The following is a 20,000-nucleotide window of genomic DNA, read 5'->3' on the forward strand; positions in this document are numbered from 1 at the left end:
GAGGAAAAGGATGAGGAGGAGGAGGAGGAGGAGGAGGAAGAGGACCAGGAAAAGGAGGACGAGAAGCAGGAAGTTCGGGAATGGAAGGGCAGGAAGAAAAATGAGGAAGAAGGGGGAAAGAAGCGGGAAAGGAGGAGGAGGAGGTGGAGGGAGGTAAGAAGATGAGGGAAGACACAAGGAGGAAGGGAGGAGAGTTAAAAGCCATGGTTAAGATCCGGGTAAAGAAAATAATTAGATGTGTTTTCAGGATGCAGAGGAAGATAAGGGAGGAGGAGGAGGAGGAGGAGGAGGAGGAAGAGGAGGAGGAGGAGGAAGACATTATTTTCAGGCAGTTCGAGAGAGAGAGAGAGAGAGAGAGAGAGAGAGAGAGAGAGAGAGAGAGAGAGAGAGAGAGAGAGAGAGAGAGCAATGGAGGTCACAGCAAATATAGAAAAGAAATAACAAAATGTAATCTGGTGCTCTATTTTGAGAGAGAGAGAGAGAGAGAGAGAGAGAGAGAGAGAGAGAGAGAGAGAGAGAGAGAGAGAGAGAGAGAGAGAGAGAGAGAGAGAGAGAGAGAGAGAGAGAGAGACACACACACACACACACACACACACACACACACACACACACACACACACACACACACACACACACACACACACAGTAAAAATAAGATGAACTCTCCAAGAATAAGTTGTATAAAAAAATATTTCTTTAATTCTCTCAAACTTTCTTTTAAAATTTCCTTCTACTTTACTAATTCTGTTTCTTCTGTCCTGGGAAAAATGTTACACCTTTATTTCATTACTGCTAAGGTGACATAATACTTGCTAATTAATTTTTTATGTATATATTTTTTTCTATTTATGTATTTATTTATTTCATACACTTTTTTTATTTTTTCTATTTATTTTTTTCTGTTTATATATTTCTTGTTTTTTTTATTATGTATTTTTTGTTATATTTTTCTATTTCTCTATTTCTTACTTTTTTTTCTATTTATATATTTCTTGCTTTTTTTTCTTTCTAATATTTTCTTTCTCATTTTTTTTTCTCGTCATCTTTTTCTTGTTTACTCTTTACGTGTTCCTTCAAAATTATTGTCCATTTTTCTTCTTGCTCTCGTTTCTGCAATTTTAGATTTTATCCTCGACAAATTCTCCATTCTTCTTCTTCAATCCTTTCTTTCACCCTCCTCCTCCTCCTTCTCCTCTTTCTCCTCCTCCTCCTCCTCTTCCTCCTCCTCCTCCTTCTCTTCACCTTTCTCCTTCTCTTTGCCTCTTTGTCGACCGTGCTGTTCATCAAATTTTATCTCCTTTTCCCCCATTCTCCTTCTCCACACCACCATCACCTCTTCCTCCTCCTCCTCCTCCTCGTCCTCCTCGTCCTCGTCCTCCTCCTCTTTCTTTTCCCTTCCTTTTGTACAGAATAAAAGTAAATATTTGTTCTTCGAATCTCCTAGTTCCTTGAAAATTGCCCCCTACCCTCTCCCTCCCTCTCTCTCTCTCTCTCTCTCTCTCTCTCTCTCTCTCTCTCTCTCTCTCTCTCTCTCTCTCTCTCTCTCTCTCTCAAGGCTCTTACGATGCATAATTTCCCTTCCATTCCCAGGTTATTCAAGCCAGTTTTCCATGATTGAAGGCCAATTTCTGAGGCACGGGATCGCTTTTACTTGCAGATACTGGACTGAAAGTTTTATGTGCCCAAGACTGAAGGTGGTTGAGTGGCCCTGTAGCTGCTGGCTCGGTGGCTTAACCCTATCGGTACTGAGACGCATTTTTTTACTATGAGATTCAATGATTTGTTTTTTATATTAGGAAGGTTCTATGGATGTCAGAAGATTAAGCCCTTCAGTACTGGGATACATTTTTACCTTGAGATTTGCGTACGATTTGGCCATTTTATTGACATTAGGAAGGGTCTATGGAGGTCAGAAGACTAATGGCCACAGTCTTCACTATTTTAATCCTCCACATGATTTTCTGAAGGTGAATTAAGTCTCCAAATAGTAACCAGAAAGCATATGGTAAAGCGTCATAGTACAGAAGTGGTTAATGCCCAGAGTCTTAACTATTTTAATCCACACACTGAGATTCTGAAGCTGTATAAAATCACCAAATAGTAATCAGAATGAATATGAGAATGTGCCATGGTACTGAAGAGCTTAAGGGGTTACTACTACTACTACTACTACTACTACTACTACTACTACTACTACTACACTACTACTACTACTACCGGCTTGAGGGATTCAGAGCTTCTTATCCTGGTGGCTTGGATGGTTAGAATCTTTAAAATTCGAAGGGTTAGTGGGCTTAAGGAACAGAAGGCTTAGTGGCTTGTTGAATTAAACGCTTGTAGGTTTGGTGATTTACTGGCTTATAAAAGGGTTTGCTGGGATGGGGGTTAGATTCTAGTGGCTTTGAAATCTATCAGTTGCTTTGTGGGTTAGTGGCTTGAGTGTTAAAGACTGAGGGTTTGTGGCTTACGGGCTTAAAGGCTTTGGGGTAGCTTAGAATGGCTTAAGCTTCGTATATGTATGTATGTATGTATGTATGTATGTATGTATGTAATCTTTTGTTGTCATTGTTGTGTTTCCTGGTAGTTGATAAAAAGGTAAGGGAGGAGGAGGAGCAGGAGGAGGAGGAGGAGGAGGAGGAGGAGGAGGAGGAGGAGGAGGAGGAGGAGGAGGAGGAGGAGGAGGAGGAGGAGGAGGAGGAGGAGGAGGAGGAGGAGGAGGAGGAAGAGGAAAATGGAATCAAAGGGAAAGAGAAATGTCAGGTAACAGATGGAATGTTGGTTTAAAATGAGGTTACCTACTTGAGAGAGAGAGAGAGAGAGAGAGAGAGAGAGAGAGAGAGAGAGAGAGAGAGAGAGAGAGACACTGCCTGCTGATTATGCTTCCACTCTTCAACTTTCCCTTACTCTAATTACGAACATTATAATTGGTTTCACTTTCACTGCAGTGAGAACAAGGAAAACATCAACACCAGCTGCTACTACTACTACTACTACTACTACTACTACTACTACTACTACTACTACTACTACTACTACTACTATTACTACTTCTACTGTACTTCTACTACTACTACTACTACTACTACTACTACTACTACTACTACTACTACTACTACCACTACAACTACTACCACTACTACCACCACCACCACCCCCACTACTACTACTATAACATTCCTTTCTCCAATACATAAATTTCATTAAGTGTGAAGTAAACTTTGCGACTCAAGAATTAAGAAAAATGAGAAGAAAAACAAAATTCCTCGTCAATTTTCAATCACACACACACACACACACACACACACACACACACACACACACACACACACACACACACACACACACACACACACGATAGTTAAGAGTGAGAAAGGAGGAAGATGAGAAAAAGAAAAGAGCATGTGAGAGAAATACAGAGGAGGAGTAGGAGGAGGAGGAGGAGGAGGAGGAGGAGGTGGAGAAGGAGGAGGAGGAGGAAAAGGAGGGTTAGATGAAGTGAGGTGTTTGGATTAGTTCCCTTTAAGTAGGGTTCCGCAGGGTGAGTAAAGAGGATGACGGGGAGAGGAGGGGAGAGAGAGAGGATGGGGTGAGGGAGGGATGGAGGAGACGAGGGAGGAAAGAAGGGAGGAAAGGGGAGGTGAAAGAAACGGCACTTCATTCCTTCCTTCCTTCCTTCTTTGTGTCTCCTTCACCACTTTCAGTCACAAAATGCCTTCCCTTCCTCTTCCTTCCCCTTCCTTTCTCTTCTTCCTTTCTCTATTCCTTCCTGTCTTTTTTCTTTCTTCCTCCCTCTTCTCTTACTCTCTATCTTCCACAACCTTCACTATTACCTCCTAAACACAAAACTATAACTCTCTCTCTCTCTCTCTCTCTCTCTCTCTCTCTCTCTCTCTCTCTCTCTCTCTCTCTCTCTCTCTCTCTCTCTCTCTCTCTCTCTCTCTGTGTGTGTGTGTGTGTGTGTCAGGTATTTTCGGTCTCCTTCAAGATTCCCAGAGTAAGGATGAGAGGCTCTTCCACCTTCATTCTCCCCCACCCTCTCTCTCTCTCTCTCTCTCTCTCTCTCTCTCTCTCTCTCTCTTTCTCCCTCCCCCCCCAACACAAGCAATGGTAAGGCAGCGAGGACTGGAGAAACAACTTGCTTTTCATGACGAAGGGGTGGGAGGTGGAGTGGTGTCCTGAAGGCGCCCTCCTGGCATGTTTATTGTCCTTACCAGGTGTGAGAGAGAGAGAGAGAGAGAGAGAGAGAGAGAGAGAGAGAGAGAGAGAGTATGTTAGGGAAATTTATGCATAGGGATGATAGGTAGAAATGGCTAGTCGTGTTTGCTAAAGGGACTGCCACGTATAAACTTGATGGCTTTCTACTGCTTCCCTTGTTTTCATATGCTCTTATGTGTGTGTTAGGGGGAGAAGGAGGAGTAAGTGGTGCTGGAGCGAGGAACAGTAGTGGTGTGAGAGTGAGTAGCTGTGACTATGAGAGGAAAGAGTAAAAGGTAAGTTTATATCTTCATTGGGCAACTGTTTAAATATTAGTTAATTGTTACAGTCCTCTAACGGTGTAAGGGTGAACTGAACTAAGCTAGAGGGAATCTATGTTGGGGGTTAGACACAGCACTTAGCAATGTGGTCAAGCTCACAATCTATCTTTCTTCTACTTTCTTTCACTCCTTCCCTTCTTACCCACTTTCTCCTTAGCCAGCTACCTCTCTATTTTTTTTCACCCACCTTAAAAAAAGAATAAATAGAAAAAATAAATGAAAAATAAAATAACACTTGGTTCAGTAAACGGCTCGGCTCCATACAGGTAACTCGTTTCCCTCGTCCTTCTCGATCCTAACAACGGAACAATATCATAGAGACAAGTTTATAGATGTCTGTGGTCATAATAAAATAAAATAAAGGGAATAATCAGGGAGATGTTTTGAATGAAGGGGGAGAAAACACTATAAAAAAAAAAAACAATCACAAAAAATATAAATTGAAGGGGAAATGTTTATATATAACTAAAAAAAAAAAAAAAAATTATGGGTGAGAATGAGGTTATAAAAGGAGGTAGGAGTGATAGTGAGGAAATTATATAAAGTGAGAAGATATTTATATTTAAGTAGAAGTATAAATAAGGACGCCACGTTTACTAAGACGGTGGAAAATTAGATTACAGACAGTAAGAGTGGTTAATAGAAATAGATGCAGGGAATGAAATAGTAAAAATAAAGTCTTGAAATACATGTAACAGTGGAAAATATATACAGAGAGAGAGAGAGAGAGAGAGAGAGAGAGAGAGAGAGAGAGAGAGAGAGAGAGAGAGAGAGAGAGAGTATAAAGCAAATATAAATGTGGCAATATAACTAGACAAATAATTAAGATACCAGAAAAAAAAAACAATACAAAGGAAGTGTGATCATGGGAAAAATGTTGATGAAAAGTAAATAAAAAAAAAAACACATCAAACACACAAAGAAATGGTAAAAAATGGCAGATACAGAAAAATGGAAATAGAAAAGGTTGAAAAAGAGGAAAAAGAATAAAAGCTTCGTAGCAGTCAAGGAAACAAAATTGTAAACAACACAAATCTGAAATAAGGATGATCACTGAAGAAAATATAGAGAAAGGGAGAATAAACTAAAAAAAAAAAAAAAATACAAGTAAACATGAAAATAAAGAACATTAGGATAGAGTAGAGCAAAGTTAAATACCGTTATAGAAAATTGGCTAAGGTAAATTAATCTTAGAAATAACTGAAGCAAAAGTGACTGTCAGGAAAAAAAATAGAGAAAAGAACAATAAACAGACAATACAAGTAAGTGAACATGAAAGAAAAATATATGAAGAGAGTAAAGCAAATGCAAATACCATAATAGAAAATGGATAACCCAACTCAATCTTAGGAGTAACTAATGTACATAAAGCTGACAATTAGAAAAAAAATAAAGAGGAAACAAACTGAAAATATAAGTAACCATAAAAAAAAATATATAAAAAGAGAGTAAAGCTGACTTAAATACCTTAATAGAAAATAGACAACACAAATCAATCTCAGGAGTAATTGAAGTAAAAGTGACAATTAGGAAAAAAATAAAGAAAAAATAAATTAACATGAATAAAGATTGTGAGGAATAAGAGAGTCAGTGTTGGTCTGGATGGGAATTAGTGTTGATGTTGAGTGTTTGGTGTTGTGCCCCCCAAGACACACATACCCTTAGATAATGATGCTAATAGATAATGATAGTGTTAGATAGACAGACATATATATTGTGAGAAATAAGAGAGTCAGTGTTGGTCTGAGTGGGAATTAGTGTTGATGTTGAGTGTTTGGTGTTGTGCCCCCAAAAACACACATACCCATAGATAATGATGGTAATAGATAACAATAATAGTAGAAAGCTAATGGCTGAGGTAAGTCAGTCATGTAGGTCACGCTAAAATAATGTCACAGCCTCTATAAATAAAAAAAAAAAAAAACCTAATAGAAAATAAAGACCCAAAAAAACACAAACAATAATAATATTCGATAATGATAATTGTATAGTACATAATGGCTAAGGCGAATTAATAATGTAGGACAAGCCAAAACAATGTCACAGTGTCTTTAAATAAAAAAAAAATAATGAAAAAAATAAATAAACCAACCCAAAAAAACACATAAATAATAATAATAATAATAACAAAAATAATAATAATAATAACAATAATGGTATAATAGGTAATGGTTAAGGCGAATCAGTAATGCAAGTCGCGCCAAAATAATGTCACGCGTCTCTATAAATAAAAAAAAAAAGGTCCACAATCAGTCTGAAAAAGGCAGACTCGCCCAGCGCTAATGGTGGGCCGTAAAATATTCCATTCTTAATAAAATTGTCATTTGTGACTGTGGATTTCAAAACAGATTAATCATAAACTTCCAAATAATCTGTTCTCGTGATATAGAAGGAATTCATTCTCTCTCTCTCTCTCTCTCTCTCTCTCTCTCTCTCTCTCTCTCTCTCTCTCTCTCTCTCTCTCTCTCTCTCTCTCTCTCTCTCTCTCTCTCTCTCTCTCTCTCTCTCTCTCTCTCTCTCTCTCTCTCTCTCTCTCTCTCTCTTCTTTTCATACTTTTCATCCTGTTTATAAATTATACCTAAAATCTCTCTCTCTCTCTCTCTCTCTCTCTCTCTCTCTCTTACACACCTGAGCCGGATGATACAGGATAGAAAGGTGCGTTTTATGTCTGTTTGGAGGCACAATGTTTACCTGCCTTCGCCCTGATTACCAAAAAATGCATTACCGACCAGCGGCGGGATACGGCGGCAGCGGCGGCGGCGGCGGCGGCGGTGTCGGTGGTGGTGTATTTGTAAACATTTCAATTTGGTTCAAGGGGTTTTATGGGTGTCTATTTTTGGTGTACAGAGGCTGCGGTGTTCTGAATATCTCCCTCTTTCTCCTCCCCTTTTCTTCTTCTTGTTGTTTCTCCTCTTCTCCTTGTTCTTCCTTTCTTTCTTTCTTTTTCTCTTTCTCCTCCTCTCCCTCTCTCTTTCTCTTGTGGCATTTACACTCAAACGACTTTCCGGTTTTGTTTTTATTTCTCCTCTTCGTTCTCATGCGTTTCTTTTATCCTTTCCACCTCTTTGCATATCTTCCTTCTTTCCTCCTCCTCCTCCTCCTCCTCCTCCTCTTTCCACCCTTCCTTCCTTCCTTCCTTCCCTCTTAAATCTTTGCAATTCTTTTACATTTCTCTTTTCATCTCATCATCACTCTTTTACTTGCTCACTCAATCTCTTTCATGTTCTCTCTGTCTCTCTGTCTCTCTCTCTCTCTCTCTCTCTCTCTCTCTCTCTCTCTTCTCTCTTTATTTTCTTTCTCTAAGTACCGTGTTCCTTTTCATCATTACTGTTATTGCATATTATATCTTTCCTTTCTACATATCCTTTACTTCTATCTTTATTCTCTCTGTCTGTCTGTCTGTCTGTCTGTCTGTCTGTCTGTCTGTCTGTCTGTCTGTCTCTCTCTCTCTCTCTCTCTCTCTCTTTCATACCACCATCTTTCCATTTATTACGACAACCTACTGTGCACTATAACACGTTTTCTCCCTCCTCTCCTCTCTATTCCTCGGTATGCGGGTGATCGTAGCTCACCTCAGGGAAACTGACTACCCTACCGTCCATAGTCTCAGGCCACTCTTGGACAATGTGTTAACCTGCTTAGTCCCCCGGGCCAGAGTTACGGTGAAGCCACTGGGCAGCAGCAGTGGTGGATTGCCCTGCAGGCAGAGGATCCCTTGTGGGACAATGGCTGGAGATCCAAGGTCCTACGTAGTTAGCTGGACCATGCCTCAGTTAGCCTTAGTTAGCTGAGGTCTGCGGTTTAGAGAAATGTGGCAGTCTCTACACTATTTTAGCCTCCCTGGGAACCAGTTGTTGATGTGAGCCACCCGTCCCTCCCTTGCTAATGGCGGTCCTTTCATCCCTATCCTTCAGAATGACTGGTTCTCATTACTTTTCCATCTCTTTCTTTCTCTCATATTGGATAAGGAATATTTCAGTTTCTTGGTCTCTCTAGAAGCGCGTCGGATAATCTCTAGAGTCGGTGGAGCACACCTGGCGACAGGTGCCACCGGCCAGGCCTCGCAAGGGTCGCAGAGGTGTGTCAGGCGTGGCTGAAGGTGAGGTTGGGTGCTGGTTCCGTTCCCCTACTTGCCCGCTTTGCCTTGAGTGACTACGCCGGCCCCACTCTATGGGACAGAACTAAGAGGACAATAGCTGCGAGCGCCGGGTTGTGAAAGTCTCACTCGTGACCGAGACTCTAGGCAAGCGATTGGTCTTTGTGGCATTTTCAAGACCCTGTGGGAGCTAACTCCCAGTGTTGGAGGCATCTAACACAGCAGTATCTGATTTCCATGCATTAACTTTTTATTTACTCAATTTATGGTTACAACTTTACAGAAATTGCAATAGTGCTCTCTTTAATCATGCCTTCTCTTCCCAGACAATACGACACCTGTCGTGGCAGGTTTGCCCCTCAGTATTTCAGGAATTCTTCTGCCTGCAGGTTGTGTCACCTCCAGAGTAGGATGGAGAGACTCAACGACAAGTACGAGGAGAAGTGCAAGCAATATGACGACGCCGTGCAGCAGCTTGAAACTCTCAAAGAGTTTGTCATCTCTAATACAGGTTGCACCTCCACAGACACTGTTCCTGCCATCCCTGACAGACCCGTCTCTGCCACTCCAGGGGCTCCTACCCGCCGCCATACTGTGCCTGCAGAGACGCCATTCACTTTAGTCAGGAACCGTGCTACCACCACTAATGTAAAGAAATTTTTGCCCATTTCAACCCACAACAGATACCAGATACTGGCTGAAGAGGAGGAAGACGCGCAAGAAACGAGACTGATCGGAGATTCGATAGTCCGTGGTCAGCTCTCTGAGTTCTGTGGCAGGGCTCGTAAATCACGTAAGCGTCTATGCATGCCCGGTGGACGCTTAGACGACATCACGGCAGCATGTGACGAGGCAGCCTGTGGATCTACAGACAATACCCTCTTTGTTATCCATGCTGGCACTAATGACGTTGAAAATACCAGGTCCGAAGAGCTCATGGATAAATACAAGAGGATGATACAGCGGTATAAAACTAAATCTAATAATATTATTGTTTCAGGCATCCTGCCCCGGACCAGAGCACCGAATGTCTTTTACAACAGAGCCTTCAGCACAAACAGCCGTCTCCATTCTCTGTGCAGAGGAAGGAGTAGACTTTATTAATCTTTGGGATGACTTCTATAACAAACCGTCTCTATTTCAGCCGGATGGTTTACACCTAAATGGAGTTGGAGCAGCACGACTTGGCAGGCTCCTTAGTAATAAAGTTTCCAGTTTCAGATAAAAAAACGACCAGCACGAACGTGTAGCTCCAGATTCTTAGTTGACTCTTCGCGCGACCCAACCTCCATGTGCAACACTGTAAAAGCTTGTCTAATCAACGCTCGCAGCCTAAGAAATAAATTTTCAGATCTAGAAACCCTGGCAGCTTTGGAAAATTATCATATTATTGGTATTACAGAGTCTTGGCTCAACTCTGCGAACAGAGACTTTCTTGCTGAATATAACCTGCCAGGCTATGACATGTTCAGCTGCGAGAGACAAGATAGAATAGGAGGCGGTGTATTGCTCTATGTTAAAGCCAGTCTTCAGCCAACCATATTTAAAACCGATAAAATAAACAATATAGACTCAGTCTTCTTACATTTAAGAGTACGTTCTAAGAAAATTGTTATTGGTCTTGTTTATAGGCCTCCGGCTCAAAATATTTCTTCTGATAAAAATTTACAAGATCAAATTACTGAAATAAGTAACAATTTTGATACAGTCATCTGTGGAGACTTCAACTTGCCTGTCAACTCATGGGGAAAGTCCACTTAACTCTCGCTCTGGTCAGGAATTGTACAATACTCGTAGTTTATTAGACTGTTCTCTAAAGCAACACGTTCTTCAACCCACACGAGGTGACAACATATTAGATCTTGTTCTTTCAACAAACGACGTCTTAATATCAAATGTTAATATTGGTCCTGAATTTAGTAACAGTGACCACAAGATTGTCTCCTTCAACATCAACCTTCAAGTGTATAAAGACAGTGTTAGCAACGAAAAAGTTTTCATTTACAAAGAAGGAGATTACGAGAGACTAAAGTTAATTCTTGCTGCAACAGATTGGAATGCCGAACTTGGTGAAAGTAACATTGAAGAATCATGGGCCAAATTTAAATACATTTTAGAAAACGCTGTGAAGTCATGTATTCCAATGCGTAAAAGGCGTCCATGCAAAAGGAACAAACCTAAATGGTGGACAAACCAAATTGAGTCACAACTACTAAAGAAAAATCGTGCCTACCGTAAATATCTGACATCTCAGAACGAGGGTGACAAACTTGAATATGACAGACTTCGGCGCGAATCAAAGAAGCTCATTAAACAGAAAGCAAGAAAAACCTTGAAATGTATATTGCAAGCGTATCCAAATCCAATCCCAAGGAATTTTACAGTTATGTTCGGAAGAAAAAAGTTATTACATCCCACATTAACCAGATCTATTTAGACAACGGTAATCTTGCCACTGAAGAAACTCAGATTGCAGACACACTAAATGATTATTTTACTTCAGTCTTTACAAAGGAAAGCATTCACACAGTCCCTGAGCCACCCCCTATATTCCATAACATAACCCCATTAAGTGTCTGCGATTTTCAAGAAGACGAAATAATTAAATCAATGACTCACAACACGGCTTTCGAAACAGACGTTCTTGTCTGACTAATCTACTTGACTTCTTTAATGATGTTTTCACCATGTACGACGAAACAAAGGCAGTAGATGTTGTGTATCTAGATTTTCAAAAAGCTTTTGACAAAGTTCCCCATAAGCGGCTATTAGGTAAATTGAAGTCACATGGTGTAGATGGAATACTTCTTAAATGGCTTGAAGACTGGCTTTCTGAGAGAAATCAGCGCTCTGTTTTAAATGGTAAATTTTCAAAATGGCGAGAAGTCTTAAGCGGTGTACCACAGGGATCTGTGCTTGGCCCGGTTCTTTTCCTTATTTATGTTAATGATATCGATGAGGGCCTCACCTGTAAAGTAAGTAAGTTTGCTGATGATACTAAAATAATGAATAAAGTAGTCACGTTGGAGGATAAAAGAAAACTACAATCAGATCTCGACCGCTTAGCCACTTGGTCAGACAAGTGGCAGATGAGCTTCAATGTAGATAAATGTAAAGTGTTGCACATTGGTAGCAATAATGATCATACTAATTATTCAATGAACGGTTCCGAGCTTCTTAAGGTTGATGAGGAAAAAGACTTAGGCGTCATAATTACTTCAGACCTCAAGTCAAGTAAACACTGCTCGGAAGTAGTCAAAACGGCAAACAAACTGGTTGGGTTTATCGGTAGAACTTTTCAATTTAAATCAGAAGGGGTTATTCTCACATTGTTTAATGCACTCGTCCGACCTCATCTTGAGTACTGTGTCCAGTTCTGGTCACCCCACTATAGGAAAGATATAGACAACCTGGAGAGAGTCCAAAGAAGAGTCACCAAATTGATCCCACGACTGCGAAACAAGCCTTACGAGGAGCGCTTGAGGAACTCAACTTGTTCAGTTTAGAGAAGCGGCGTATGCGAGGAGATTTGATTGAACTATTTAAAATGTTCCGGGGCTTTGATAACATAAATGTAAACAACTATCTCACCATTGACAGCTCCAACACCACTAGAAATAATGGCTACAAGATTACAGGTAAACGTTTCAGGTCAGACGAGGCAAAACATTATTTCTTCAATAGAATTGTAAATGTCTGGAACTCTCTCCCAGCACATGTTGTCCGTAGCAATACGATAGAAACTTTTAAAAAAAGGTTGGACATTCACTTCACATTAACCCCTCAAATGACGTACTTTGCGCCTTCATAAGATATCCTTTTTTTGTTTGTAGTTACTGTACTAGATAGTGTCACTTCTCCTTCAATCTTTCCTATCACATCTTTGACTTTCTCTCTCCCTGTGGCCTCTTTTCTTCTTCCTTGAACCCTGATGTCCTTCAGCCTCTAACTTATAACATCTGTAGTGGTAGCATATGCACACAGACAGCCTCGTTAGGCCCAGTAGGGCTGTTGCTGTCTGTTCCTTCCTTTGCATTCATTCCTTTGTATTCCTTTGTATTTACACTCCCTCCTCCTCCTCTTCCTCCTCTTCTTCTTCCTTCTTCTCCTTCTTCCTCCTCCTCCTCCTCCTCCTCCTCCTATTCTTCTATTATAGTATCCCTTTCCATTTTCACTTGCCCTTTCTCCTCCTCCTCCTCCTCTTCTTCTCTTCGTTCGTTCAGCAACCTTCTTCCTCCTCCTCCTCTTACTTGTTCCTTTGTTAGTCTTCCTCTTCTTCTTCTTCTTCCTCTTCCTGTCTTCGTTCAGCAATCCTCCTCTTCCTATCTTCATCAGCACTCCTCTTATTCCTTCTTCTCTTCTCTTCCTTTGCCAGTTCTCTTTCTCTTCCTCCTCCTCCTCTTCCTCCCCTGCCTCCTCTCTTCATTTAGCACTCCTATACTTCTTCCTCTTCTCTTCGTCTGTTAGTTCTCCTCCTCTTCCTCATCTTCCTCCTCCACCTCCTCCACTTCCTCCTCCTTCTCCTCTTCCCGCTCTCCCGCGGTTTGTTTGGCAGTTAAGTCTATAATGGCGGTCTTTCCCTCAACAGTCTTTGCCTTGTCTTGTGCACGGGACCTATTCGAAGTGGGCCGCTGTTTCCTGCCTCTCCCTCTCCCTCTCTCTCTCTCTCTCTCTCTCTCTCTCTCTCTCTCTCTCTCTCTCAGCCTTCACTGCCTCTGCCCTTATCACCTCATGGACCTTGCTTCCTTTCTTTTTTCTCCTCCCCTTTCTTTCTCTCTCTCTCTCTCTCTCTCTCTCTCTCTCTCTCTCTCTCTCTCTCTACTCACTCCTTATCTCTCTCTGTTTTTTCTCCTTTTGTCTTTTCTAACATGTGTATTAAGTTAAGTTTTGTTTATATTGGTTTATTCAAGGAAAATAAACACACACACACACACACACACACACACACACACACACACACACACACACACACACACACACACAACATTAGCGGGTTATCCTTAATCTTTTTGTATTTTTCTGTAACTGGCTTTCTCTCTCTCTCTCTCTCTCTCTCTCTCTCTCTCTCTCTCTCTCTCTCTCTCTCTCTCTCTCGTCGTTTGTTCGCTCCGGCTTCTTGTTCTCCTTTTTTCAGCGTTAAGAGGCGGATAATCTTTTTCTAAGCCTACCACGTGTAAAGGCAAAGCTACTTACAGGTTTGACTACTGCCTCTGTGGCCTCTCTTTTTGTATTAACACTGCTTTTTGTTGTCTTCTCCCTCCTCTTCTTCCTCCTTTTCCTCTTTATTTCATCCTCTTTATTCTTTATCTTCTTCCTCCTCCTCTTTATCCTCTTCCTCCTCCTTTTCTTCCTCTTTGTTCTCTTCCTCCTCCTTTCCTTCCTCTTTATTCTCTTCCTCCTCCTTTTCTTCCTCTTTGTTCTCCTCCTCCTCCTTTGTATTCCTTTGTATCGTATTCCTCTTCGTCTTTCGCCCCCTCCTCCTCCTCCTCCTCATCCTTCTTCTCTTCGTCCTCCTCATCCTCTTCCTCATCCTTCTCTTCTTCCTCTTCCTTTTCATCCTCTTCCTCCTCTCCTCCTCTTCCTCCTCCTCATACTTTTCCTCCTCCTCCTCCTCCCCCTCCTCCTCCTTCTTCTCCTCCTCCTCCTCTTCCTCTTTCGTCCTCCTCCTCCTTCTCTCTCCTCTTCCTCTTCTTCATACTTTTCCTCCTCCTCCTCCTCCCCTCCTCCTTCTTCTCCTCCTCCTCCTCCTCTTCCTCTTTCTCTTCTTCTTCTTCTTCTTCTTCTTCTTCCTCCTGATTGGTTTGTTTATCTATTGCAGAGTACAAGTTTTTATCTTTTTTTTTTATCTTTTCTTCTTCCTTAGTGTTTTTCTTAATAGGTCTTGTTGTTGTTGTCGTCGTCGTCGTGTTGTTGTTGTTGTTGTTGTTGTTGTTGTTGTTGTTGTTGTTGTTGTTGTTAGGGTCTGGTTCTTGCTCTTTTTTTTCTTCTCTTGTTTTTTTTTTTTCTAGTTAATCCATTTCTTCCTTCTTGAACAGTGATGTCACCACCATCACCACCACCATCATCACCATTATTATTATCATCATCTGTTTTCTCTTCTTCCTCCTCCTCCTCCTCCTCTTCCTCCTTCTTCTTCTTCTTCTTCTTCTTCTTCTTTCTTCTTCTTTTCTTCTTCTTCTTCTTCCTCTCTCTTCCTCCTCCTCCTCCTCCTCCTCCTCATCCTCGTCTTCCTCCATCACCATCTCGTCAAAAGAACACCTTGACAAAGACTCACGCTCCAAATAACATGACCTCACACCTCTCTCTCTCTCTCTCTCTCTCTCTCTTCGCCACATCCGTACGCCTACACTATGCCCCGAGGTATTGTCCTTCACTACACCCCCCCGTCCCTCTTCCCCTCCACAGTCAGTCTAAGTCACCGTGACCACATTGCGCGCCCAGTGACCACCACCACCACCACCGCTAGCCGAGCGCATCCAATCGGCAGGCGGTGATGGTGGTGGTTCTAACTACTGTGTGTGAGAGCAGCTCACTGAGCTCAGTTACCCGTTGGTCACCGTGGAGGGAGGACGTATGCACTCGCCCCCTCCCGCTCCGAGCTGACTTACTTGCCTGCCTCGCTCCGCTCCTCGCGTTCGCCGCCGAGGAAGCCGCACGCGACGCTGCCCTCCCGATAAGGACTTTCTGGGAACTTTACGGCTTTGTTAGTGAAGTTAAAGTGCTTGGAAGTAAAGGGAAATAAAGGAAAGTGAAGGAAGAGATCTTAGTGCTGTCGTAAATGGTGAAATTGAAGCTCTGAGTGAATGAAAAGAGAGAGAAAAAGGTAATCATACAACACCGTGATATTTTGGTGAGTAGTCGTGTGTGCGTGAGTTCGTGCACGTGTTGTAGCCTTCTAAAGTGGACAGGAAAAAAAGGGTGCCAAGAAATATATACCACTGAGAAGTATACACCACTCAAGGCAGCGTGGCACATGAGTATCGCCTGGAGAAGGGTAACATGTGGGGGCAGGCAGCGTGACGAGCGTGTCTACTGACCTCCTGCCTCTGTCTGTACCTCCTGCGCCACCTTCCCTGGGCACACCTGTCTCGCGGCCTAATGACATGAGGCGTAGGTGAGATACGCCTCCGGGGGCCTCCTGAGAAAACAGGGAAAACTGTGTGTGTGTGCGTGTGTGCGATAAATAGATAAGCAACAGATATAAACTTGAAGGCATGGCGAGGAGGCCGCGGGTGGAGAAGGAGGAGGAGGAGGAGGAGGATGTGGAGTGTAGTGGAGGTACAGGATTCACGTTACCAGTCCAATGTCACCACCACGCCAGCAGGGTAGTGGTGGTGGTGACGGTGGCGACTATGATGGTGATGCAGGCCGCCACTCAAGCCTCCGCCGCCGCCACTATCACCGCAGCCATGCAGCACGGACTCGAAGAAAGTAAGTATGGTGTTTGTGTGTGTGTGTGTGTGTGTGTGTGTGTGTGTGTGTGTGTGTGTGTGTGAGTGTGAGTTTTTGTACGTATACAGAAGGACACGATTACTACCACCATCACATACATAGCCCCGTATTCTGAAACGCTTTGCTCTTTCACCATCACTGCTTTCCAAAGGCTCCAGTTGAAGATACTCGAGTTTCTAAGAGTATTTCTCAGGTTTTGTTGTAAGATTGGCAAGATTTCTAGTTTATCAAAAGGGAAACTGTCTTGAAAACCCGGCTAGTTGTCTCAGTGCCCTTGTAAAATTGTCGTAGTGAGAGGGAAAGGCGTTTCTGAATACCACCACCACTACCACTCCCTCACCATTACAATATTTACCCAATCGCATAAGGATTCTACAATAAGCAATCGTGTATTCCTAAAATTCTAATCTTCCTTTCCCTTCCCTCTCTTCCTCACTCCGATACACACCCCAGCCTGTTTCAGTGCCAGTGTGAAGGGTTAGTGCCACGCCTTGCTCCCTAACCATGACAATTTTTCAAGTCCCCACAGACGACTAACAGAGTTTTCAAGACAGTTTCTCTTGCTAATCTATCACCAGAACCATAAAAATTACCTTAAAAAACATGAGTATCTTCAACTAGAGCCTTTGAAAATAGTCATGAAAGAGCAAATAGTTTCTGAATACGGGTGGCAGTGTGAAGGGCGGTGTTAGTGTGGGGGTGAGTGCCGCGTTGCTGTGCGTGCTGTGGCGGTCAAGATCACGAACCAGGGGCAGATAATCGTGATAAAAAAAGGGATAGTGGTCTTCTTGTTTTTTTTTTATCTTTATTTTTACATTTTTTTTAAGCTTGGCAGTATTAAGATATTTATACTTAGGGAGGGAGGAGAGAGAGAGAGAGAGAGAGAGAGAGAGAGAGAGAGAGAGAGAGAGAGAGAGAGAGAGAGAGAGAGATTAGGGGAAAGGAAAAATGTCCTCTCTCTCTCTCTCTCTCTCTCTCTCTCACCAACACACACACACAACTCACACTCATCCACTCAGCCATCCACACACACACACACACACACACACACACACACACACACACACACACACACACACACACACACACCCAGTTAGAGAGAGAGAGAGAGAGAGAGAGAGAGAGAGAGAGAGAGAGAGAGAGAGAGAGAGAGAGGCTGTACCGAGCACTTTGGTCCAGCGGTCGAATGAAGAACTGGGTCGATATGGCACTTCTGTTCCTTCACTCCCACCCTCTCTCTCTCTCTCTCTCTCTCTCTCTCTCTCTCCTCCATGTTGCCTTCCTCCCACCTTTACCTCTGCCACTCACTCGCTCAACCTCCCACGTACCACCACCATCACCACCTCCACCACCAACTCCACCACCTCTTCTCTCACTTTCAGCTCTCTCAGTCTTTGGGTTGGCTTTCTTATAGCTTTTATTGTTGTTTTGTCAGTGGTAATCCAAGAAATTCGGTGTTTGTGGATAATTTGTTCTTGCGTTCATTTTTTATTTATTTTCGTCTCTGTGTTTAGTGTTCTCTGATCTTTGCTTTGTCTTATACAGGATGTCTCGTGAGTTAACCCATTCAGTACTGGGACATATTTTTACCTTGAGATTTGTGTACAATTAGACCATTTTGTTGACATTAGGAAGGGTCTATGGAGGTCAGAAAATTAATGACCAGTCTTTACTATTCTAATCCCACACAATGCTGTATTTTTGCTTCATTTTGTTATAAATTTAAGTAGAAATTTTGTGTAGCGTGTTTTGCTCCACTTTGGTGAAAGAAAATGTACAAATAACAAACCAATACGGTGGTGGTGGCTTTTAAACATGAATGGTAACTTCCTGCAAGTCACCTGCCCCTCACCACTGATAGTTGACATTTTGACATCCGTTGATAATCCTCGCCACCAGCTGACTCCCAAAGTGACCCAAGTGTTTTGTTACAGTAAAGAAACCTCTCACATTCAGTAATATTCAATAAATTCTGTCATGATATTCCAGTGAGGACATTCATGACGTGATATTCATTCTGTGATGGGAACGCAGCTCAACACAGTGCCGTGCAAATGACAACACGAAGCCCCGCCATTATCGCAACAAATACAAACACATAAAGAGGAAAATTCACATAGCAAAACGCACTTTGGTGTTACTTACAAAGAATATCGTGTTATCTGAAGGAACTGGACACTTGGCAGTCGTCGTGAAGAGAGTAAGTTGCAGTGTATGTTTGCCGTGCATGTTTAACTCTTTCAGTATCATGGCGCGTTTCCATATTCATTCTGGTTACAATTTGGCGATCTTATACAGCTTCAGAAACTAACTTGGGGATCAAAATAGTAAAGGCTGTGGCCATTTATCATTTAATCTCCATAAACCCTTCCTAATGCAAATAAAATAGGTAGTCTGATCATACTAAAAAATCTTAGTAGAATTGTGTGTCATTTTTGAAGAGATTAAAAAGCACCACTTAATAACCACTGTACTGTCTTCTTATATGTACATTTTCTTCACTAATGCAATAATAGATTCAATTTATTTACTGACTGTTTCCTGTTAGGTTTTGACTGCGTGCATTACACAAAACAATGATGCCTTAATGTCGCGAGGCAATATTCGAGCACATAGAACGCCGAATAGGTGGGAAAAGTGATGGAGACTACCCAGACTTCTAACTAAATTCATAGTAAAATAAAGACAAATACAGCATATGTGTATAGAGTAATTTCGACTTTGATTTACTTGAACTACTGAATCCCAAGCTATGTACTTTCACTCACGGGACATCCTGTGTTAGATTACCTTTTCATTGATGGCTTGTGTAATAATGGCCAATGGGTTTGATGTTTGTTCTTCCTTTATTTCTTTTTATATTCCTATTGCTTCTCTTCCGCCTCCTCCTTCACCTCCTCCTAAACCTCTTCCTCTTCTTTCTTTTCCTGCTTCTGTATTCATGAAGGAAAAGCCAATGAAAGTCATCAAAAGAACCAGATGGAAATATAATTGAAAAATCACACACACACACACACACACACACACACACACACACACACACACACACACACACACACACACAGAGCAGTTATGAAGAAGGAACTAAGCATATAAAATCCACCCAAATCCCTTGGTAATATAGTAGAAATAATAAGACACAGTAATCACCAAGAGAGGAAAAAGAGAGAGAAAAAGCAAGAAAATAAGAAAAAAAAACTGCAAATATTAACAGAGGCATTGAACTGAACTGTAGACACCACCACCACCACCACCACCACTACCACTCTTAACCCCATCAATACTGCGACACTTTTGTTTACTTTGAAATTTATGTACGATTAGACCATTTTATTGACATTAGCAAGGGGGTCTATGTAGGTCAGAAGACTAATGGCCAGAGTCCTCACTATTTAAATCCCACACTTGAGTTTCTGAGGCTGTATAAAATTGCCAAATGGTAAGCAGAATAAATATGGAAACGCGTCATGGTACTCAAACCCATCACAACCACCACCATCACCACCACCACCACCACCACCACTCTCAATAAATTAGAGTCTTCAACCATTAGCCGACAGTTCCTCCTCGTATCCTTTCTATTACGAGACAGTGTGGGAGGATTCGAACCCGTGCAGTACTCGTACCTAATAACGCAGTAGGCGAATTTATGACCACCACCATCACCACCAGCGAGGCGGAAGACGAGGAGGAGGAGGAGAAGGAGGAGGAGGAGGAGGAGGCAGAGGCATTCTTCATAATTCCTTACTGTCATTACTTATGCGTGGACGATCCTGAGAGAGAGAGAGAGAAAGAGAGGACTGAGCGAATGATTGAGTGAGTGAGTGAATGAATGTGAATCACGCCAACACGAGCGTCACACGAGAGAGAGAGAGAGAGAGAGAGAGAGAGAGAGAGAGAGAGAGAGAGAGAGAGA

General features: G+C 42.1%; 1 protein-coding gene across 6 annotated transcripts in view; it reads left to right on the forward strand.

Annotated features, from left to right (window-relative positions):
- Nucleotides 1–15,171: 15,171 nt before the first annotated feature.
- The window catches only part of LOC123516607, a 314,502-nt gene continuing 309,673 nt past the window's right edge, over nucleotides 15,172–20,000 (forward strand). For all 6 annotated transcript variants that reach the window (XR_006678254.1, XR_006678255.1, XM_045276154.1 and 3 more), the window contains exon 1: nucleotides 15,172–16,063. Coding sequence is in view for 4 of the 6 variants with exons in the window: in XM_045276154.1 (XP_045132089.1) it covers nucleotides 15,847–16,063 (217 nt within the window). In the remaining 2 variants the exon portion in view is untranslated. The remainder of the gene's footprint in view (nucleotides 16,064–20,000) is intronic.

Source organism: Portunus trituberculatus, chromosome 41 (assembly GCF_017591435.1).
Source record: "Portunus trituberculatus isolate SZX2019 chromosome 41, ASM1759143v1, whole genome shotgun sequence".
NCBI lineage: Eukaryota > Metazoa > Arthropoda > Malacostraca > Decapoda > Portunidae > Portunus > Portunus trituberculatus.